Source organism: Gymnoscopelus braueri (assembly GCF_963280865.1).
Source record: "Gymnoscopelus braueri genome assembly, chromosome: 12".
Lineage (NCBI taxonomy): Eukaryota > Metazoa > Chordata > Actinopteri > Myctophiformes > Myctophidae > Gymnoscopelus > Gymnoscopelus braueri.
The window spans coordinates 48,773,658-48,798,034 of record NC_137614.1 but is presented as its reverse complement, the minus strand read 5'-3'; the positions used below and the strand labels follow the sequence as shown (position 1 = coordinate 48,798,034).

Genomic DNA, 24,377 nt, shown 5'->3' with positions numbered 1-24,377 from the left:
TTTCAACAGCTTCATTAAACATATCCATCTAGTTTGTTGATGTTTGGACAAACTGTCATTCATTTATGGCCACATTTGCACCAGACCCATGAATGTGTTTCAAACTGGTGGCTACATCTATTTGGAGATTTAAAATACAATACCTGGTTCAACAGTGAAACATATAATAATTTAATGTATATTCTGATTTGTGTTGCATTTGTAGTTTTACTATATCATGTATCAGACTAATGCACCAATACTGTATTTTCTTCATTCTTTTCATGTATTATACCCAGAACAATAACACAAACATGTGGTTAAAAACCGTTGTACTTTTGAACTTTGATACTTTGATTACATACTGATATCCTGTCCTGCAGTAGAAAAGAATGTGAAGAATAAATAAATAACTGGAGTGAAATGTACAGTATGAATACACTTAAAGGGATAGAGGGCCATCCTGTAGAGATGTTTTAACTACTATGGTCTACATGCTCACTGAAATGCCCCGTTAACTGTTTATTGCTCAATGAGTCACTCAATGAGATGGGAGACACAGTGTTTCTGATGTGTAATGTGACTGCATTCATAATTAAAGTCTGACTATCGAAAAAGGATCTGAAGTCATGGTTGTTTTATAGTGAATTACAATAGTGGATTGTCATGATTCATGACTGTATGTGTAAAGTCTAGTCTTACTGCAGGATGTGTTGGCATGAAATATTTGAGTAACACTGGTGAGTAATTATTTAGTATTTGAAAAGTAATAAGTAATTAAATAATAAATAAATGGTGAATTACAAACATTTTCAACATTTAGTGTTTTATTTTTGTCATAATAATGAGGGCATAAAGGAAGATTATCATGTATTTTTTATTATAAAACTACTATACTATATTCTAAACTGTAAAGTGTTTTGGATAAAAGGCGCTGTAGAAATGCAGACCAACATTGGGGCTTGTAGGTCGAGACAAGCATAAGGTTTTAAATTGACAATGCTGAATAACATGCTAATTAAATTCAAAGGAGCATTATTGGCATGAGAAAACATTATGTTTACATTGCCAAAGCCAGTGTCAAAACATAATTAAAACAATTTAAGAAAGAAATGGGGAATGTATGTACAGATGAATGTGTTGCTGTCCAGGTGACCCTGATGTGATCCTGAAGTGCATTGCTGTCGGGTTCTTTGCCAACGCGGCCCGCATTCACCATTCAGGATCCTACAGGTGAGAGACCGACCATGGACAAAGGAAGAGAAATAATTTGCTTGTGTCCGTACATTATGAAACTATTATCAGATGGGATGATGGCTGATTTAATCAGTCACTCATGGCCTGAGTCAGAGATAGAACATGTGACGGCACACCTGTTGTGTCTGTCATCACCAAACACACATCTGTCATGGCATTCTGTTATGTTTTTGTGTTGTTTCCTAACTCGTGCCAGTGGTTCCCAAACTGGGGGTTGGGACCCAAATTATTTTGGGGGGTCCCCAGATGATTAGCTTAATGTGCAACATTGTTTTCTCACTTAACAGTAAACAAACCGACATACAGTATAACTGTACAGGGTATATCTGCACATTTCTAAAGTTACAATTTAATGACTTAATTTTTGAGCGACTATTTTCACAATATTTATCTGTGGAACCGAGTCAAACTAAATGTAAATGCCTCAACTCCTATACAATTCTAAGTGCTTGTCAGGGGCGGGGGTCCCCCAGTTCAAATATGATTATTTTGGGGGGTCACGGCCTGAAAACTTTGGGAACGCCTAAACTAAGGCATGGCGAGCTTGATGTCTGATTTAAGCGATCACAATGATAATAATAACCCACTGCCTCTCCCTCTCAGGACTCTACGTGACGACCGTGAGCGTCTCATCCACCCCAACTCTGTGCTGTTTGGGGAGACGCCTCCAAAATGGTACGTTAAGTCTGTCCATATATGTCATCGATAAATTCATTCATACAAATACACATACTGTATATTCTAGCAATGTTTTTGTTCTTTTTATTAAAGAAAATAAAAAAGTAGCAGTACAGAGATAGACGGTTTGCGCCTGACAGCGACGACATGATTATTGATAAAATTAAATCTATCACATTCTGTCCTTCTCCAGGGTTATCTTCAATGAAGTGGTTCAGACTTCAAAGTACTACATGCGTGACGTGACTGCGGTTGAATCATCCTGGTTGGTTGAACTGGCTCCCCACTTCTACAAGCAGGCTAAGGTAGGCCGTAGAAACTAACACACTCATCCTCTGTTTGTTTTGCACCTCGGTCTGAGTGTGTGGATGTTTCCAGGGCTGTGTGTGTTTGTGCCGCTGCACGTCAACAGCAGCGGTTTATAAACCTGCTGTGACCCTTGTGACACTTTCTTTCTTATCTCTCCTATCTCACTATCTCTCTCTTCTCTCTAAACCAGGGGTCTTCAACAGGATGTCAGAGTTACTATTACCCGCTTTAATTACTTCAGTCTGTATAAGTAGCATAATGACTAGTATTAAAATTCTGTTGTCTTTTTTATGTCCAATGTATTTGTATTTAAGTAAAAAAAGTTAACATAAGTATAACTAAATGCATTGAAATTAAATACAAATGTTACTTTTCAGGATTCCAATTCAAAAATAGCAAAAAAAAAAAAATCAGGATTCCAATTAAAAAATAGGCGTTTTGAGCTTGTAGATTGGCTATTTTTACTACTTTTGTGTGACATAGAATGGCGAAGTACGGCATTCATTTACGAAAAGTTAAAATACGAAGACAAGAGGTGTCTGCCCAACAGTGTATGCAATGTGGAAGTGCGAGTGTGGAAATATAGTGGTCAACGTTGCCCACCCCTGTGTTATATGATTCAAATAAAGTGGATGTAGTGGCATGTGGCATTATGTTTTTAAATGTTAAACTTTGTAATTATATTGCTGGACTTGACATAACCTCCTGTGTTGTCATTGAACAGCCTCCCCCTGCCCAGACCATGGTCCAGGCTCTGGAGCTGCTCTACGCTCTAGGAGGTAAGAAATGACTCCTTAAAGCAAACCTTACACGTAGGTAGAGGTTTAGGTTGTTGTAGTTATCTGGCCATGGTGTAATTCCAAATATAATATCTTCAATGATATGTCTAATATCTTCAATTATAGTTGCTTTGTTGATTAGAGATTTACAATCGAAAACGGTCTTCTCATTGACTTACATTGTACGCTCTAGGGTTTTTTTATTTGGTTGAATCTGATTGGATTTTTGCTTTAATCCGTGTGTGTGTGTGTGTGTGTGTGTGTGTGTGTGTGTGTGTGTGTGTGTGTGTGTGTGTGTGTGTGTGTGTGTGTGTGTGTGTGTGTGTGTGTGTGTGTGTGTGTACACTGGCAGGCCTGGACCAGTATGGCCGGCTGACTGACCCCATGGGCGTGCGGATGGCAGAGTTCCCTCTCAGCCCCATGTTTGCCAAGATGCTCCTGGAGTCGGGGACCTTCGGCTGCTCCAAAGAGATCGTCACCATCGCCGCCATGATGCAGATTCAGAACATCTTCGTCGTGCCGCCCAATCAGAAGAAAGCTGCTGTGAGTTGAAACTGGGGCTTTTCTAAAGCAATACGTTGTACCATCACCGTTTCTCATCATCGGGTCTGGGAGACCACCAGGGGTCCAAAAGGGACCCTTACGAGTCTGTGACTCATTAGAGTGTACAAATGGAGTTAAATAAACTCTCAGGATTTTACAGTGTACAGCAGGGGTGGGCAGCATTTATTTCCAGAGGGCCATACTGACTCTGATGAAGTGAGTAAAGGGCCACACATTGAAACTTAGTGCTGAATTATGTTAAAACTGCATGTATTTGGTAGACATGCCAGACTGCTTTAAAATAAGGTCCTTGCTTTCACAACAGGATCTTTTTTTTCTCCTTCTTTTTACAGCTGTAGTATACTGTATCACTCTGGTGTACTCTGTACGAGGTTACAATGAAAAGATTTATTACATAAAACAATCCACGTCAATAACTTTTAAATGAGCCTATAAATGTATACAGTATCTTATCTTAACTGATATCCACCACTCCATAGGTCACTGATAAAACACATTGCATTATGTTATAAATATGGACTCAAGGCTGTTACATTATAAACATAAAACATTTGAGTACGGATGGAGGAGTGCAGGTATAGTACTCAAATGGTAAATATTAATTACTATTAATTGGAGTCGACTTAAATTAATTTGTCTCAAAACAATTAATACATGGATCTACAAACTAACAATACGTTGCACCGTGATACGTTATTAACTTGTAGATCTGTTCCTTTTTGTCACGTGACACCTTTGCTTGACTCTGTCTTGGGGCATTGATAGCACACTGGTGTAAGAGCCTCATTATTGCACTGTATGATTGCTATAAATGGGATTGCTGGAAATGGGATAAAATCCTTTGGTCCCAGAGATAACACATTGTATTAAGTGGGGGTCCTTGGCCTAATGCATATCATTCAAACTGGGGGTCCTTGAAATGAAAAAAAAAAGTTGAGAATCACTGTTATGTACATCGTCACAGAGAAGTACTTTATAAAACATAAATCACATCTGTCTGATGTTTGACTCTGCAGGCTAGAGAACACAGGAAGTTTGCTGTGGCTGAGGGAGATCATCTCACCATGCTGAACGTGTATGAAGCATTCATCAAGGTATGTGGACTAATGCCTTAATACTTGGTTGTGCAATAACTGTACACAGGTACAGTAAGTTTAATTTAAATTTTCAAATTTTAGGTCTCTGTACGCAGGTATGAAATGCCTGCTGAAAACTGTGCAATTTGGGGGATGGGCGCGGTATAACAATTAAACCAAAAAGAGGCTACATTCAGTATTTACCCAACTCACGGCCGCAGGAGTTCAGCTGAGTGCTGGTGGAAGACTAGAAATTGTGATGTACTGTACATTGACATTGACAAATATATTTATTGATAGACTATATGTTAACTCAGTCTGTGAAATAACATAATTGTAAAGGGCCCCCCAAAATCCCCCCAAAAAGGCTTGCGGGACCCCCAAAAAAATACATTTGTGGGGAGGGGGCTTTGCACGCCCGCATTGTGGTACTTCACAGAATTTCCCAAGGTTGGCAGGTCTGGTTGTGGTTTGGTGCTGTAATGTGAAGTCACATGATGAAACTTGATTCAATTATTAGCTAGTGGGACAGAGGTCAGAATCTCCATGTATGAGATCACTTCTTGTGTTTCATGAACTCGTGGATGCCTGTATTTATCTCTTCCACTGCCGTGGTTTTCGGTACGGAAATCTTTGTAAGAGGGCCATTTGTTTACCACTAATGTCACCATGTCCACTCACTGCCATAAACTCAAATCCTTAAAAGCTCCTGTTTTTTGTCTGCTTCAAAACTTCAAAACTCTCTTTAAGACGTTTCACATGACTGTGTCTCTCCTGTCTTTCTGTGATGTCTTGATATCCTCTGAAAAGATCTCTTCCTGACACTGCGTTTAACATTTTCCTTGAACAAGACACTGAACCCTTACAGTAACTGCTCCCGCTGAGTGGACATGCAGCAGCAGGTGACTTGCATTGCTGCCTCCACCCTCAGTGGGTGAAAAGGTGATTATAACTGAACTTTGCAACAACTTTATGGTGTTGTGGCTCTGCCCCTTGCCAGTCTCACCTGACATAAAACAGGAAACCGAGAGGTTGTTAACCTTACTCCTCACACAGCAGTACTATCATCCTCACACACACGGAGAGACCGATAAGAAGAATCACCTTCAGATCAAATACAACTTCCAGTGAGGAGGACAGTCTTTCTACAGCTACAGGAGAGAATACTGACCCAGACCACTGGAACCTGCTGCTGACTCTGTCAACTGAATGGACTTTAACAACAACCACGATTCACAGTGAAAGTCAACTTCAGGCAACATTCTAGAGGAGGGAGAGTTACTACGACTGACTGAATTCCTGTATTGAGCAGAGTGTTTGTAGCTTCACTCAAAGACAAAATGGCTTCCACGTCACAATTTGCATTGCGTGGCTGTACCTGTTTTTCCCTCTGAAGAAATCACACCACATACCTGTTAGATAACATACCTGAGTGAGGCACAAACAACTGTGTGTGTGTGTGTGTGTGTGTGTGTGTGTGTGTGTGTGTGTGTGTGTGTGTGTGTGTGTGTGTGTGTGTGTGTGTGTGTGTGTGTGTGTGTGCGTGCGTGCGTGCGTGCGTGCGTGCGTTAGTGTCATAGCGCCACTCCTACCAGACTCATCTGAGGGAAACCAGGAAACAGAGAGGTTGTTATTCTGCCTCTTCACACGCAAAGAGACGGACAATATGATTTACCTTCAGATCAAACACAACTTCCACTGAGGGAGGACAGACTGTCTGTCCACAGCTACAGGAGAGAATACTGACCCAGACCACTTGAACCTGCTGCTGACTCTGTCAGCTGAATGGACTTTAACAAGAACCAGCATTCACAGTGAAAGTAAACTTCAGGGAACATTCTAGAGGAGGTAGTGTTACCACGACTGACTGGCTGATTTCCTTGCTTGAACAGAGTGTTAGTAGCTTCACTCGGAGACCAAATGGCTTCCACGTTGTCTCGCCCTGAAGAGGATTATTCCTGTCCTGTGTGTTGTGACATCTTTAGAGATCCTGTTCTACTGTCATGCAGCCACAGCTTCTGTAAAGCCTGTCTGCAGGAATGGTGGAGAGAGAAGGTAATAAAGGAATGTCCAGTTTGTAAGGAGAGACATTCAATGGATCCACCCAGAAACCTGGCTCTGAAGAACCTGTGTGAGGCCTTCATACAGGAGAGACATCAGAGAGCTTCAACAGGGTCTGAGGTTCTCTGCAGTCTGCATACTGAGAAACTCAAACTGTTCTGTCTGGAATGTCAACAGCCAGTGTGTGTTGTGTGTCGAGATGCTAAAAAACACACCGACCACAGATTCAGACCCATCGATGAAGCTGCTCTGGATCACAAGAAGGAAGTCCAGAAATCACTGAAGCCTTTACAGGAGAAACTGGAGGTCTTTAATAAAGTTAAAACAAACTGTGATCAAACAGCAGAACACATTCAGTTCCAGACTCAGAACACAGAGAGGCAGATGAAGGAACAGTTTAAAAAGATGCATCAGTTTCTACAAGAGGAAGAGGAGGCCAGCATCACTGCACTGAGGGAGGAACAGTCGAAGAAGAGTCAGATGATGAAGGAGAAGATTGAGGGTCTGAACAGAGACATCTCAACTCTTTCAAACACAATCAGAGCCATAGAGGAGGAGCTGAGAGCTGAACACATCTCATTCCTGCAGAACTACAAGACCACAATGCAAAGAGTCCAGTTCACACTGCAGGACCCACAGCCGGTCTCAGGAGCACTGATAGATGTGACCAAACACCTGAGCAACCTGACCTTCAGAGTCTGGGACAATATGAAGGACATTGTCTCCTACACTCCTGTCATCCTGGACCCCAACACTGCCTATCCACGCCTCATCCTGTCTGATGATCTGACCAGTGTGAGATGGGGAAAAAAACAGCAGCTTCCTGACAACCCAGAGAGGTTTGACCACTGTGGCCATGTCCTGGGTTCTGAAGGATTTAACTCAGGGACTCACAGCTGGGATGTTGAGGTTGGAGACAATACACTCTGGACAGTAGGTGTGTTAGCAGAGTCCTTTCAGAGGAAGGGAGACAGAGGGGGTCAAAAATGGAGAATAGGGTTAAAAGAAGGTAAATACACAGCAGGCTCCACACCAGGGTACTTCTTTGATCTCTCAGTGAAGCAGAAACCTCAGAGGATCAGAGTCCAGCTGGACTGGAATGAAGGAAAGCTGTCCTTCTCTGATCCTGATACTAACACACACCTACACACCTTCACACACACACTTTCACTGACACACTCTTTCCATGTATTGGCACTGGTTGTACTGTCCCTCTGAAGATGTTACCAGGGAAGGTCAGTGTAACACTGGATAGTTAGACATGATGATGATGGGTGGTAAGAAGTACTTTAAAGGGGAACAAGTAAAGGAACATTACTAGTAGTATAGTGTCTATTTGTCGCTGTCGGGCAGAAACCTCTTATCTCCATATTAAACACATTTTTTTTCGTAAATGAACGCCCTACTTGTACCTGATCATTCTACAGCGTCACACAAAAGCATCACAAAATTATGCTCATTTAAACCCTGTAAAGTAACCGTTTTGGAACATACTGTATGAGGTTTCCACCCGACAGAGACCATATGATGTGTTGTGTCTATGGATGACAATCAAGTGTCTAAAGTAACACTAGTCTCTGATCTGTGATGTCATCAACATGTTCATATGATGGGATGATTACGTTGTTATGAATAATATCTACAGTTTTTAGTTAATAACCTTAACCAATAATTATAAATCCTATTATCACCTGTTTATTATCAATAATAATAGTAATGGTAAAAATTATGTAATGTTTATAATTAATAATGTTAATGATTGTTTGTTACTGATGGTTATTATTATAATATTTTAGGTTCAGAGTTAAATTATCAAAATGATAAATATAACTGCAAAGCGGCAATTTGTCCTTTGACAGTTTCTGATAACTGTATTAAAGATAATTAACAGATTTTATGACCATCAGACCTTTCAATCATTTATGGTAAAATCTGTGCCAGGCCTTCTTCAGCAATGCCATCACCCCTATTGTTCAATTTATGGGGACATTTATGGGTTTCAACAGCATCATTAAACATATCCATCTAGTTTGTTGATGTTTGGACAAACTGTCATTCATTTATGGACACATTTGCACCAGACCCATGAATGTGTTTGGAACTGGTGGCTACACCTATTTGGAGATTTAAAATACAATACCTAGTTCAACAGTGAAACATATAATAATTTAATGTATATTCTGATTTGTGTTGCAATTGTAGTTTTACTATATCATGTATCAGACTAATGTACCAATACTGTATTTTCTTTTTTCATTCTTTTCATGTAATTATACCCAGAACAATAACACAAACATGTGATTAAAAACGTTGATCCTACTTATGAAAATGACTGATTTACATACTGATATCCTGTCCTGCAGTAGAAAAGAATGTGAAGAATAAATAAATAACTGGAGTGAAATGTATGAATACACTTAAAGGGATAGATAAGGAGAAGGATGGAAATTAACAGGAAAACAAGACACTCAACTAAAATGATAGAGAGCCATCCTGTAGAGTTGTTTTAACTGTACTATGGTCTACATGCTCACTGAAATGCCCTGTTAACTGTTTATTGTATAGTCACTCAATGAGATGGGAGACACAGTGTTTCTGATGTGTAATGTGACCGCATTCATAATTAAAGTCTGACTATCGAAAAAGGATCTGAAGTCGTGGTTGTTTTATAGTGAAGTACAATAGTGGATTTTCATGATTCATGACTGCATGTGTGATTCTAGTCTAGTCTTACTGCAGGATGTGTTGGCATTAAATATTTTAATAACACTGGTGAGTAATTATTATTTAGTATTTGAAAAGATAGTTTCATAAATGGTGAATTATAACATTTTCAACATTTTGTGTTTTATTTTTGCAGTGTCATAATAATGAGTGCATAAAGGAAGATTAGCATGTATTTTATAAACTACTATATTATATTCTAATCTATTTCTACAAAGCGTCCTCATAAATTATAGAATCGCTGAATGAGTTTGGATGAATGTCAAATAGTTTTATTGAACCATTTTGATATCCTGTCACTCTAATTCTGAGATATGAATGAGTTCTAATGAAAGATCTGTAAAGATAAACAAAAAATAAACTGCCACACATTTCGTGTGATTTCAGATCAGCTGCATAAAATAACATATCTATATGTTATGACATCATACAGTATGACATTTTATATGTTAGCAGAGGTCAATATTTAAAATGTTACAGATGTTTTATGAAACCACCAAGGTGTTAGGTAAAATACACAATAAGTGTGTTTTGTCTAATCCTCTGAATATCAATACATTTTTCTTTAACCACATTAACCACTTGAACCCCAGCATGCCTATTCTGGGGGGAACTTTCTGCGTCAATTTTGGGATAATTAACAGCATTTTTCTTAAAACTATTTAATTAGTATACAAAAAAGCCTATGTGTGTTTAAAGGTACAGTAGCTGCTCCGTTTATATGTGCAGTAGGTCTATGTCAGAGGTCCACTCGGTACAGATAGTGCAGGAAACACAGTGGTTAGTAGTCGTTGTAGTGGTTGTATTCCATTGGCTAACCTTGCACCCATGTCTCTCTCTGTTGTCTTCAGCACCTGAAGAGTTCCCAGTGGTGTCAGGAACACTTCCTCAATTACAAGGGTCTCCTGCGAGCCGTGACGGTCCGAGAGCAGCTGCGTCGGCTCATGAACAAGTTCAAAGTGCCGCGTAACACCAGTGAAGGTATGTGTGTGTGTGTGTGTGTGTGTGTGTGTGTGTGTGTGTGTGTGAATGTGTGTCTGCATGTGTGTCATGTGGTGCCAGTACCATCATACAGTATCATGTGGAGTTGAAGGCGTTGAATTTATTTTTCCTGCCGTTGTGTTGCTGTCCAGGTGACCCTGATGTGATCCTGAAGTGCATTGCTGTCGGGTTCTTTGCCAACGCGGCCCGCATTCACCATTCAGGATCCTACAGGTGAGAGACCGACCATGGACAAAGGAAGAGAAATGATTTTCATGTGTCAAACGTACAATATGAAGCTATTTCTCAGATGGGATGATGGCTGATTTAAGCAGTCACACATGGCCTGAGTCAGAGCTAGACGGCACACCTGTTGTGTCAGTCATCACCAAACACACACTCGGGCGTATCTGTCGTGGCACTTTGTTATGTTTTTGTGTTGTTTCCTAACTCGTGCCAGTGGTTCCCAAACTGGGGGTCGGGACCCAAATTATTTTGGGGGGTCCTCAGACGATTAGCTTAATGTGCAACATTGTTTTCTCACTTAACAGTAAACAAACCAACATACAGTATAACTGTACAGGGTATATCTGCACATTTCTAAAGTTACAATTTAATGACTTTTAATTTTTGAGCGACTATTTTCACAATATTTATCTGTGGAACCGAGTCAAACTAAATGTAAATGCCTCAGCTCCTATACAATTCCAAGTGCTTGTCAGAGGCGGGGGTCCCCCAGTTCAAATATGATTATTTTGGGGGGTCACGGCCTGAAAAGTTTGGGAACCCATAAACTAAGGCATGGCGAGCTTGATGTCTGATTTAAGCGATCACAATGATAATAACCCACTGCCTCTCCCTCTCAGGACTCTACGTGACGACCGTGAGCTTCTCATCCACCCCAACTCTGTGCTGTTTGGGGAGACGCCTCCAAAATGGTACGTTAAGTCTGTCCATATATGTCATTGATAAATTCATTCATACAATACACATACGGTATATTCTAGCAATTTATGACAAAATAATGGGGGGGGGGGTTATTTTTACATTTAACATTTTATGGGTCAATTTAAAGTGAAAACTGAAGTAATGTTTTCGAACATGAATTATGAGATGCTATCGGAGCATGTTCTAGTAGTGTGCAGACTATCACTATTCCTTTTCATAAGGAGTTAGTGAATGGTTCAATATTTGTAAAACCCACTGACAGACGTAAAGGGTGTTCAATAGCAGTGATTTATTAAAGAAAATAAAAAAGTTGCAGTACAGAGATTTGTTTGGTTTGGTTTGCGCCTGACAGCGACGACATGATTATTAATACAATTAAATCTATCACACTTTCCTTCTCCAGGGTTATCTTCAATGAAGTGGTTCAGACTTCAAAGTACTACATGCGTGACGTGACTGCGGTTGAATCATCCTGGTTGGTTGAACTGGCTCCCCACTTCTACAAGCAGGCTAAGGTAGGCCGTAGAAACTAACACACTCATCCTCTGTTTGTTTTGCACCTCGGTCTGAAAAATGTGGATGTTTCCAGGGCTGCACATGGATTAAAGTTCTCAGTCGCCCCAACTGATTTCAGTCATTTGGATTTGTAACTTTTGTAGCTGCTGTGAGCGCAGCATACAGTAACTGTCCATTCAACTCTGTGTGTGTGTGTGTGTGTGTGTGCCGCTGCACGTCAGCAGCAGCTGTTTATAAACAGAGCGCTGCGCATCACAGGAAAGATGAGAAGAAAACAATATAAAACATTTCGTCTCGTCTTTTTTCGTGAACTAAAATGAAGACAGATTTGAGTCCTTTTGTTAACTAACGTGCGCTACATTATTTATATTTGCAAATGCACATTCCTGAGCCGTGTGCATTGCAACATTGCATAATTTTCACCAGAAACTTTGGGCTCGGCGCTACACATTTCTGCCTCTGCGGGGCGCCGAGGCAGAAATGGTCTGCCGGAAACCCTGCTGTGACCCCACTTTGAGAACCTCTGTCTGTCTGTCTTTTCTCTCTTATCTCTCTTATCTCACTATCTCTCTCTTCTCTCTAAACCAGGGGTCTTCAACAGGGGGTCCGGGACCCCTAGGGGGTCCTCAGAGTTACTAAAGGGGGTCCGCCAAATCTTTGTGTGACAAGATTTTTTTTTTACATTAACCACTTGAACCCTAGCATCACTTTTCTGAGGAGAACTTTAGCCAAAAATAGCAGATCTACAAGCTCTAGATCGGCTATTTTTGGCAAAGAGTTATTATAGGTGTCAAGGGGAAAAAAAGAGGAGCCAAATGTTATCTGAAACACAATATTATACAATATTGAGGGGGTCCCTGCTTCATCTCTCTCTCAGCTAGGGGGTCCTTGGCCTGAAAACATTGAAGACCCCTGCTCTAAACTCTAAAATGACACAGATGCTTTCCCGGATTGAATGTGTCTCTTCTTTCTTTCAGCATGGGTCGCTGGCCAGCAAGAGATCTCGGATCCTCTGAGAAGTGGAGCCGGCCCAACACTCACTGCTGTGACAGAAAGAAAATGGAGAGCACCTCATTTAACACACACTGTGCCCTATCCATCACACTGTATATAAACAAAGATTGTACAATGTATTTACTTTCCATCTCCATCCAAGGGGCCCAATCTTGTTAGAATGGTCACCGGTGAGTGGCACATCGTTGAGCCTCCACTCTCCTCTGCCTTTTGGCTAAAGATCAAGTGTAGAATCTGTTCTTATCAGTTTAATATCTGACTGTTGTTGATGACCCTCTGCGGAGGAAGATGAAGTGATAGTTTAGTATATCGACTGATTTAGTTGGCACGCTGGTGTCTCGCACCGAAAAGAGCCCATCTACAAGTTCACAATGCGTTGTGAGCTTGTATATCATCTATTTTCCTCAAAGTAAGAGTTACCCCATTAAGACCTGGAACGCATCTGTGTCACTTTAGATTTCTTTGGCTATTCAAAAATAGCAGATATACAAGCTCATAGCGCGGCACCGAGTGCCGCGCTATGAGCTTGTAGATCTGCTATTTTTCGAAAATCTTGAAAAAAAAAATGTATTAAAAAAAAAAAAAACTGTTAGGATTTAGAAAACACTTTCAATAATCGCCTCAGGTCTTAATGGGTTAAAGGGATAGTTCACCCCCCAAAAAAAATTTTTTTCCTATCGATCACTCACCCCATGGAGACTTGAATTCATGGATATTTTTTTTGGTTTTTGTCGCATTCCTAAGCCAATAATTTGATGACGAGCAGTGGGTTCCGGTAGGAGACACAAAGAGTCAATGAGAGACGGGTGATTATTTGGGACGTGTGGAGAAGTTGAGGGGCGGAGAGGCAAGTGGGCGCGGCCCTGTGAAATTCTCCCGCTTGTGCTTGTTTCGTGCACACGGCCGCGGGGCGGCAAGAGCTGGATTGTGGTCAGCTTTTTTTCCACCGCTTCGCGCAGGAGGACAAAACAACAATGACTGGTCTGTGGCCCCAGACGCTCTGGGTGGGCGTTTTGCAAAAAAACAAAATAGTGGAAGAGCCATTCAGTGTCTGTCAATCACAGGGCCCTGAGCGCAGACGTTGATTGGCTCTTCCACTTTTTGGTTTCTGCAGAAGACAATGATAATGTGAATTCACGCGACCGGGATGGTTTGCCATGCCAGGCTATGGTTTACCAGGCTTAAGACCTGGAATAAATGGTCAGATAGTAATGATTGTTTGCACATTACACTTGAATGAACAGAATACTCATGTAGATCGGCTATCTTTCGGTGCGAGACGCGATGCGCTGCCCAGTCTAATTCCGTCTTAAATGGCGATGGGTTCAGAATGTTCCCCACCGGTGTCCATTCCTAGCATTGGCCATACAGTAGTGACCCTCCACCTGTGTACATATCAGAGCAAGGCTGAGATCCAGGGAATGACTGTCCTGTCACAGCCCTCCTCTGGTTCTCAGCTTCCATTTTTATTTTTTTAACGCTGTAGTATTTTTGTTGTTATTCCAGTTGGCAGCAGCAGAACTCGGAAAATAAACTAAAGACAAAGTGTAAAGTGAAGATGTTATATTTTGAGGGACTTAACATGGTTTATCTTTCGGTTTTAAAGTTTGCTTTACCCCAAACGCCTGGGTGCCTTTTATGTTTATTAATTGGTTTGCGATATCAACCTGTTGGATACAGAAACGAAGCTTCGAATCAGATCTCATCCTTTTCATTTCTGGCCCCCCGAGATTTAAGACATTTTCAGGACTTTTGCTGCAGTGGAAACTGTGTAATGCGGTTTTCTTTGTTTGACCTTGAAGATTGTACAGCTGATGTGAAACTGTGAAAAAAGGACTTGGGACAGTTTGTCCGATAACTCTTTCTTGCCACTTAACTTCTGACTAGTTCGAAACGCAGTGGCCTTTCTACCTCTTGGTGCCAAATTTTTTCTATTAGCCATGATATTTCACATTTCATGTTCATATGGAATGTGCAAATAAACCGCGCAGATACAAAGCAGTGCAATCGAAAAAAAATCAAAAAAATCAAGTGCCATTTTGTTCCTATGATGATGTGAAGCAACAATGAAACAGTAGTGCTCATGTTTTTAAGCCATGTCTGTTTGGCCAATCATGACAGTGGTTCTTACATCACATTGGCATGCACATTTCATTAATTAATACTGCCATAATCGCTTGATATTTGGTATTATGAGGGGTTTACACTATGGTCTCGGAGGCACTTCCCCGTCGGGCAAGTACAGGTCATGTTCTACTTGCCCCAAAGGTCATGCCTACTTGCCCGAAAAGTACATTGTCCATTATGATAGCTTGTAGAACTAATAAATGTTAAATCCAATCGATAACTGCCGACTGGTGACAGTCACTTTGAAATACCAGAATGAGCGCAACTGCTAGTTGTAAAAAGTTAGCATTGTTCTTCATGAATAGCCAGTAATATTTAATGAAGACGGAATGCACTTGCCCGTCGGGCAATCTGAAAGCAAACCCGAACGTTTTATTTACCACGGGGCAGTCGGGCAACCGTTTAGTGTCAACCCCTTCCATTCCATGACGACAACATGCATTTTACATTCCTGCTTTTGCCTTTGTTTGTATACTTAGTAAATTGTGTTAATCTGGACAAGTATTTGGCTCCGAAAACTTCAGAAGGTCTCAGTGGAGCAATTGAACCAAGGGTGTCATTTTGATCCATATGTAGGACCTGCTTTCATATCGGTAAAGGTTACTTGTCCTGAACTTTATTGACTTATGTCTGCATGGTTTTCCATAACAGTAGGTTAACTTCAGATCAGTGAAACACGGTAATCAAACTCTGGAGAAATGAACGCCATCAAAAATAAGTGCAATCCAATTAGTAGAGTCTATAAGTGAAGTACTCTTGCATGTTAAAATGGTACTCTTAAGGTACACTTTAAGATCACCTTGTAGCTTAAAAAAACTAAAACAATGACGTAGCCAAACATGTAGCCGCAAAAAAAATGAAATTGTTTACTCCCATTTGTGCTGATTACTCCTGACTCTGTATGCAGACGACACTGCTGCAATCTGTAGAACTGTAGTTAACTCAACCACCGAGGAAAGAGATCTGTAATCCATGACATCTCTAAAACACACATCTTCAAATAAAGCCTTATGGTCGTGCACTGAAATAACTGACCCTATAGTCTTTATTTACAGTGGTTCTCAAAGTGGGGTGGGGGATTCGGGAACCCCCAGGGTTCCTTGAAGGTGTTCCAGGGGTTCCCCCGGCTAAATAAGTTAATATAGCATCAACATTTAAAAGTTTTGAGCTTGTATTGATGGGTTATTTATGAAATAAATTGGAATATAGAATTTAGTTTTTAAATCTTCTCTTCTGGGGGTCCCTGGCACAAAATCTTTTCAAAATGGGGTGCGCCGCAGCCAAAATACATGTTAATTTGGGGGTCCTTGACATGAAAACGTTTGAGAACCACTGGCTTTATTACATTGAATACATCCATGTTTATTATTGTCTGCCAGTGAAGTATACTACTCACTCCTCAAGGCCTGTAGTGTGTTATTTTTACCAGAAGGTGGCAGTGTTTAATCATAAATGGGAATTTACTCCTCTGTATTATGATGACTACTTGGAGGAGTTTTATACTTTGTATTTTCACTGCTAAAGCCCTATCATTAGAAATGTCTGTACTTCTGTCTATGCCAGGGGTCTTCAACAGGGGATTTAGGACCCCTAGGGGGGTCCTCAGAGTTACTAAATGGGGCCCGCCAAATCTTTGTGTGATATGATATATTTTATTTTACATTAACCACTTGAACCCTATAGCATCCCTATTCTGAGGAGAACTTTAGCCAAAAATAGCCGATCTACAAGCTCACATGTGAGCTTGTAGGTCGGCTATTTTTGGCAAAGAGGTTTGGTGTAGAGGGAAAAAAGAGCAGACCAAGTACAGAGCCAAAGGTCAAGTTTACTAAGCATTGAATGTTTAAGTCAGGGGTCTTCAACGTTTTCAGGCCAAGGACCCCCTAGCTGTGAGAGAGATGAAGCAGGGACCCCCTCTATATTGTATAATATTGTGTTTCAGATAAACCTTTGCTGCTCTTTTTTCCCTTGACACCTATAACTCTTATAGCCGATCTACAAGCTGATCTATAGCCGATCTATAGCCGATCTACAAGTTCACAACGCCTCGCAGCGCGAGGCGTTGTGAACTTGTAGATCTGTTATTTTTGGCTAAAGTTCTCCTCAGAAAAGTGATGCTAGGGTTCAAGTGGTTAATGTAAAAAAAAAGAATCATATCACACAAAGATTTGGCGGACCCCCTTTAGTAACTCTGAGGACCCCCTAGGGGTCCCGGACCCCCTGTTGAAGACCCCTGGTTTAAGTGGTTAAATGTCTAAAATAAACATAACAAAACATGCATTTACACGACACTGATGATATCTATGAAGCTGAGTATGAAAAAGTTTAATCCGCAAGTTCCCGCAACACAATTGTATACAATATGTAGTGGGGGTCCCTGCTTCATCTCTCTCAGCTAAGTGGTCCTTGGCCTGAAAAATGGACCCCTGGTCTATGATGTTGGTTCCAACATCCATGCACACACGCGCACATGTGCGCACACACACACACACACACACACACACACACACACACACACACACACACCACGTGTTCTTAGGCATATGATAATACATGCTCAGAGTAATAGTAGCTATCAGTTTATGTAATGATGATTATGGTAGGAGTAGGGTTGTTGTGTCTTTGACAAAAGTCGGTTTATGTCCCATGTTATTAAAATGAATGTGAAATGTTAATGGAGGGGGTGTAGTGATTTAGACACCTGCCATCGAACCTGCTTGTAGCTAACTCAAGCTGGCTGAGGATCCACTTACCAGTGCAGCTGTCCACTTCAATGATACTTAACAGTATGTATACTGTGTGTGTGTGTGTGTGTGTGTGTGTGTGTGTGTGTGTGTGTGTGTGTGTGTGTCTGTGTCTGTGTCTGTGTGTGTGTGTGTGTGTGTGTGTGTGTGTCTCTAGATTTATTTTAGGACTTATTTAATGCAATGGCCTACAGTATGTGTACATGTACATATAAATCTAGCTTGTAATAATAGGCTAAATTATACCTAACCCTTTAACTCAAATTGGAACTTGGAACGTTTTAAGAGTTCCCACACATCATCCTTTTGAGTTTGAGAGAAATAGTTATTTTAAACCATTGTGAGCTTGAAACATGGACATCGTCTACTACACACTAATAAAAATACAATGCGATCATTATGTTCAAATTCAAAATAAAATAGACACTAATACTGTGGTAAACAAGAAACGACTATTTCCTGGAGGAACAGTGGTCCCCAGCAAACTTTATCCATTGGCTATTCAAAAATAGCAGATCTACAAGCTTGTACATCTGTTATTTTTGAACATTTTAGATTAAATCTTGAAAGCGTTTGGAAGATTTTGAATAATTTAGATATTTCTTTTTTTTATATAAATCTTTTCTGGGGGTCCCTGGCACAAAACCTTTTCAGATGGGGGTCCGAGGCCAAATACATATAAATTTTTGGGGTCCTTGCCTGGCTTGAAAAAGTTTGAGAACCACTGTCATAGGGACAGTAGGCCTTCTAGTAGTACAGTAGGCTACTATACTGTCTGATAGGACCAGTGATGGAAAGTAACTAAGTACATGTACTCAAGTACTGTACTTAAGCAATTTTTGAGGTATTTTTACTTTACTGGAGTATAATTTTCAATATGTTTACTTCTACTCCACTACATCTCAGAGGCAAATATTGTACTTTTTACTCCACTACAATTATTTGAAAACGTTAAGTATAGTTACTTTGTAGATTTGGATTATTATTACAAATCACATGTGTTGTGAGTGAGCTTGTAGATATGCTATTTTCAAAATATTTTTATACATATTGAACTTGTGAAATGGGACATTTTGCACAATGATTACTTTTACATTTGGTACTTTAAGCATATTTTGATGCCGATACTTTTGTACTTTTACTCGAGTGCATTTTGAATACGGAACCGATCTACTTAACAGGGTGTATATATCTACATTGCGGTATTGATACTTTTAACAAATGTGAGTACTTTTCCCACCACTGGATAGGACCAGAGAACTTCTTTCTCAGATTCGTGCCACTTTAAAAAAGTGATCATCTCCAGCTGTGTGAATGATGCAACCTTGAGACCGATCAGGACTCCAGGAGGACCAGCGGCTTTCACTTCAGCGCCACCAAGAGGTCAGTTTAAGATTTTTTTTGTTTGGTTTTCTTTAAGTTATTTTTTCATTAATCTTAATCATGAAGTCAGTGATATTTTTTTTAATTTTTATTCTATACTTAATATTTTCGCTCGAAGCCACCCGTCCTCCCACTGAAGGTCACCAGAGATTTCGACCCAGGACAATTCGCCCAGCCGCGAATTTGAGTCAGCTCGACCCAAATTTACCGGGTCGAATTATCTGTGTAACCCCTAGAGGGTAGTAGAGTACAAGGTGACGGTGGTGAGGTCCTGAAGGTACAAGGTGACGGTGAGGTCCTGAGTATATTTAAGAGTAAATATTGTAAGCATGCTCCCCCAGTTGCATACTTTTTTTTAAAGAAGTTTTTTTGTAAACCTTCTTTTCTAAATGAAATAATAATGTATGCCTTACAGCTCCGCGGAGCTGCCGGCGGCGCCAGCTTTGGGAGTGTGCTGCGTTTGTGTAACGCAGTCCCCACCAATATTATTTACGATTCTGTGCCTATCGGTACATAACTCGGACGGCGCTTAGTCGAATAGCAGACCATCGGCCGGTCGTCGCGGGCACTCGCGCCTGGAGGCGCTCGGGCGCGACTCCTTGGCCTCAAGGTCTGCTGATTCGGCGCGCCTCCGTCATGGTCCAAAACTATACTTTATCTCAATGGCTGTGCTTGAAAGCCTTTGGGCTTGTTTCACCCTGACAGACAAATAATAATTGTTTGGTAAATCAATGTACATATTATTATTATTACGTCTCTGTCTCTCTCTCTCTGTCTCTCTCTGTCTCTCTCTCTCGCGGTCCGGGTCGAAATGTCAGGTCCAAGCGGGTCGAAAGCGGGTCGAATGGTCCGGGTCGAATCGTCCTGGGTCGAAATCTCTGGTGACCGGTCAACCCCACTGAACAGGTCTGGTCCAGACTAGCCATGGTAGCCTACAAGCGTCATGGTGCCGAGTCCCCCTGGTTTATAGCGGTGTTAGATTTTTTTTTACATTGCCAACTCTCACATGTACATAAAGGTTCAGATTTCAAATATAAAGTGCTTACCCCCGAGTCACGGATGTTATTCAGCTTCCTCTCTGTGAGTATAACTAACTCTGGGTTTTACACAGGGGAGAGAGAGGGAGAGGTGGCTGTGATTTGATCTCTGCTTTTTTAATTAACTTAGACTAGCTCCCCCCCCGAGAGGACTGCTGGAATTAAATCTGTGAAATTGACACAGTCTGTTAGCTATACTGGCACTGCCAACTCAGCATATGAATGGCAGGGCTTGGCTAAGTTGTGCGGTAACTACTGGGAGCTGATGGTAGGTGTGGTGCTCCACCTCAGCAGTCCATCTCCCAGGGCACAGAGAAGGGGATGGACTCCCTCGTTCTCGCCACTCTGACCTACTTACTTATTTTGACAGAATGTTATCACAGAATGTTCGCCCCAGAACAGGGGCACTAATAATAATAATAGTCTTTATTGTCCCCTCAGGGACAATAAAGTCTTTATTGTCCCCTCAGGGATATTCGTATTCACAGTCTGTTCCAACAGAAAAACACACAACCATATAGCACAGAACAACATAGCACACGACAGTCCCCAACAAAAATAAACAAAAACCATCCGGTCGGCGAGGCAGCTTGTTTAGTGCAGTTAATGGCTGAAGGGACAAAACTCCTACTAAAACAAACTTTTCCCATTTCAAAGTTCAGTCCAGATGGCACTAGGGGTTATATCATACATGGGCAAATGGCGGAATACTGATATTATTATTGATTTCAACTGTTACAATTCCAAACATGCAAACATGACCTGCTTTAATTACTTCAGTCTGTATTAGTAGCATAATGACTAGTATTCAAATTCTATTGTCTTTTTTATGTCTAATGTATTTGTATTTAAGTTAAAAAAAAGTTAACATGAGTATAACTAAATGCATTTGAAATTAAATACAAATGTTACTTTTCAGGATTCCAATTCAAAAATAGCAAAACAAATTATCAGGATTCCAATTAACAAATATGCGTTTGAGCTTGTAGATTGGCTATTTTTGCTACTTTTGTGTGTCATAGAATGGCGAAGTACGGCATTCATTTACGAAAAAAAGTTAAAATACGGAGACAAGAGGTGTCTGCCCAACAGTGTATGCAATGTGGAGGTGCAAGTGTGGAAATATAGTGGCCCTCTCCATCATCAAAGTTGCCCACCCCTGTGTTATATGGTTCAAATAAAGTGGTTTTAGAGGCATGTGGCATTATGTTTTTAAATGTTAAACTTTGTAATTATATTGCTGGACTTAACATAACCTCCTGTGTTGTCATTGAACAGCCTCCCCCTGCCCAGACCATGGTCCAGGCTCTGGAGCTGCTCTACGCTCTAGGAGGTAAGAAATGACTCCTTAAAACAAACCTTACACGTCGGTAGAGGTTTAGGTTGTTGTAGTTATCTGGCCATGGTGTAATTCCAAATATAATATCTTCAATGATATGTCTAATATCTTCAATTATAGTTGCTTTGTTGATTAGAGATTTACAATCGAAAACGGTCTTCTCATTGACTTACATTGTGTGTGTGTGTGTGTGTGTGTGTGTGTGTGTGTGTGTGTGTGTGTGTGTGTGTGTGTGTGTGTGTGTGTGTGTGTGTGTGTGTGTGTGTGTACTGGCAGGCCTGGACCAGTATGGCCGGCTGACTGACCCCATGGGCGTGCGGATGGCAGAGTTCCCTCTCAGCCCCATGTTTGCCAAGATGCAAACATGGGGCTTCGTGGTGCCGCCCAATCAGAAGAAAGCTGCTGTGAGTTGAAACGGGGGCTTTTCTAAAGCAATACGTTGTACCATCACTGTTTCTCATCATCGGGTCTGGAGGACCACCAGGGGTCCAAAAGGGACCCTTACGAGTCTGTAACTCCAAGAGTGCACAAACGGAGTTAAATAAACACCCAGGATTTTACAATGTACAGTGGTGGGCAGCATTTATTTCCAGAGGGCCATACTGACTCTGATAAAGTGAGTGAATAGCCACACATTGAAACTTAGTGCTGAATTATGTTAAAACTGCATGAATTTTTACAGCTGTAATATACTGTATCACTCTGGTGTACTCTGTACATGGGTTACAATGAAAAGATTTCTGACATACAACAATCCACGTCAATAACTTTTAAATGAGCCTATACATTTATACAGTATCTTATCTTATCTGATATGCACCGCTCCATAGGTCACTGATAAAACACATTGCATTATGTTATAAATATGGGCTCAAGGCTGTTTCACTGTTACATTATAAACATAAAACATTTGAGTACGGATGGAGGAGTGCAGGTATAGTACTCAAATGGTAAATATTAATTACTATTAATTGAGGTCGACTTGAATTAATTAGTCTCAAAACAATTAACACATGGATCTACAAGCTGACAACACGTTGCACCGTGATACGTTATTAGCTTGTAGATCTGTTCCTTTTTGTCACGTGACACCTTCGCTCGACTCTGTCTTGGGGCATTGATAGCACACTGGTGTAAGAGCCTCATTATTGCACTGTATGATTGCTATAAATGTGATTGCTGGAAATGGGATAAAATCCTTTGGTCCCAAAGAGAACACATTGTATTAAGTGGGGGTCCTTGGCCTAATGCATATCATTCAAACTGCGGGGTCCTTGAAATGAAAAAAAAAAAAGGTTGAGACTCACTGTTATGTACATCGTCACAGAGAAGTACTTCATAAAACATAAATCACATCTGTCTGATGTTTGACTCTGCAGGCTAGAGAACACAGGAAGTTTGCTGTGGCTGAGGGAGATCATCTCACCATGCTGAACGTGTATGAAGCATTCATCAAGGTATGTGGACTATATGCCTTAATACTTGGTTCGTTGTGCAATAACTGCACACAGGTACAGTAAGTTTAAGGCTGGACTCGGACATTCTCTTCAGACATCCATCCATCCATCTTCAACTGCTTATCCGGAATCGGGTCGCGGGGGTAACAGTTCCAGCAGAGAGCTTCCCTTTCCAGAGCAACATTAGCCACTTCCCTCCTGGGGGATCCTAAGGCGTTCCAAGGCCAGGGTGGAGATATAATCCCCCCAGGTTTGGTGCTGTAATTTGAAGTCACATGATGAAACTTGATTCAATTATTAGGTAGTGGGACAGAGGTCAGAATCTCCATGTATGAGATCACTTCTTGTGTTTCAGCATGAACTCGCCTATATTTAACTTGTCTTTAAAGTCTCTTCTATGGTTTCCGTTTCCGGTACGGAAATCTTTGTTAGAGGGCCGTTTGTTTACCATTAATGTCACTATGTCCGCCAACACTACATCACCCTACCAAAAGGAGTAAAGGAGTGTAAAACCCTACTCACTTTCAAAACTGCCCTAAAGATACACCTTCAGGAGGCTGCAATTCGAAAATGGCCCCTGTGACTTTCTAAGTCTTAATCTACCCCCCCTACCCCCCCCCCCCCCTCTTTCATTTTCTTCTTTTGTATATATTTTTTTCTCTCTTCATGCCAGTAACCTGAAAGCTAGCCTCGGAAACCCATGCATTTTTTTTTGTTACAAAAAAGAAAAGCCTGGGGGAGCGATGCACGAACGATGGTCTTGGACCTTGTTATCTCCCTACCAATCAGAGTGCAGAGGGGCGTCGCTCTAAATTTGGTGACGTCAGCGTGTTCCGTGCACAGGCCGAGGGGGGGAGGGGAGGGGAGGCGGGGACATAGATTGGTGAATCAATAGGAAGCCACGCACAAATCCAGGCGGCTGTGTTTGGGTCCGCCCTTCAAGACCATGGATTGAGCTCGTAGCCTCAGGCTACCTGAAAGCTGATTGTATGACATTCTGTATAGTAGTGTGTATATCTGTCTGTCTCCTATATGTCATTATGATTTGTGTGCATGGGTTTCTCATCTTAAAAAAGCTACGTGCTTAACTGAGTCTTCCAGTTTATTAGACCTTGTATTGTGAATTTGTACTTCCATGTACTGTGATTCTCATGTCTTACTAAATAAAAGTACATCAATCAATCAATCACTGCCATAATCTCAAATGCAAATGCATTTCTGCCCTCCCTGGGTGAAAAGGTGATTATAACTGAACTTTGCATTGCAAATGTGCGTTGTCAAGGCTCTGCCCATTGCCAGTGATGCCAGACATGAAACAGGAAACAGAGAGGTTGCTAACCTTACCCCTCACACTGCAGTACTATCATCCTCACACACACGGAGAGACCGATAATAAGAATCACC

The 24,377-nt window shown here is 41.1% G+C and overlaps 1 protein-coding gene and 1 pseudogene across 2 annotated transcripts in view; both read left to right on the top strand.

The window, feature by feature from the left end:
* Positions 1-23,349, top strand: part of LOC308096635 (putative ATP-dependent RNA helicase DHX35) — a gene marked incomplete at both ends in the record, with an annotated part of 46,970 nt that extends 23,621 nt beyond the window's left edge. The window contains 11 exons of the mRNA XM_080444047.1: positions 2,948-3,002; positions 3,355-3,545; positions 4,583-4,660; positions 10,279-10,408; positions 10,561-10,642; positions 11,275-11,346; positions 11,760-11,871; positions 21,456-21,510; positions 21,793-21,920; positions 22,896-22,973; positions 23,329-23,349. Of these exons, the coding sequence (XP_080300173.1) occupies positions 2,948-3,002; positions 3,355-3,545; positions 4,583-4,660; positions 10,279-10,408; positions 10,561-10,642; positions 11,275-11,346; positions 11,760-11,871; positions 21,456-21,510; positions 21,793-21,920; positions 22,896-22,973; positions 23,329-23,349 (1,002 nt within the window). The remainder of the gene's footprint in view (positions 1-2,947; positions 3,003-3,354; positions 3,546-4,582; positions 4,661-10,278; positions 10,409-10,560; positions 10,643-11,274; positions 11,347-11,759; positions 11,872-21,455; positions 21,511-21,792; positions 21,921-22,895; positions 22,974-23,328) is intronic.
* Positions 6,550-8,067, top strand: LOC308097717 (E3 ubiquitin-protein ligase TRIM39-like; annotated as a pseudogene). The gene has a single exon. The product of its transcript is annotated as an E3 ubiquitin-protein ligase TRIM39-like (transcript).
* Positions 23,350-24,377: the final 1,028 nt, after the last annotated feature.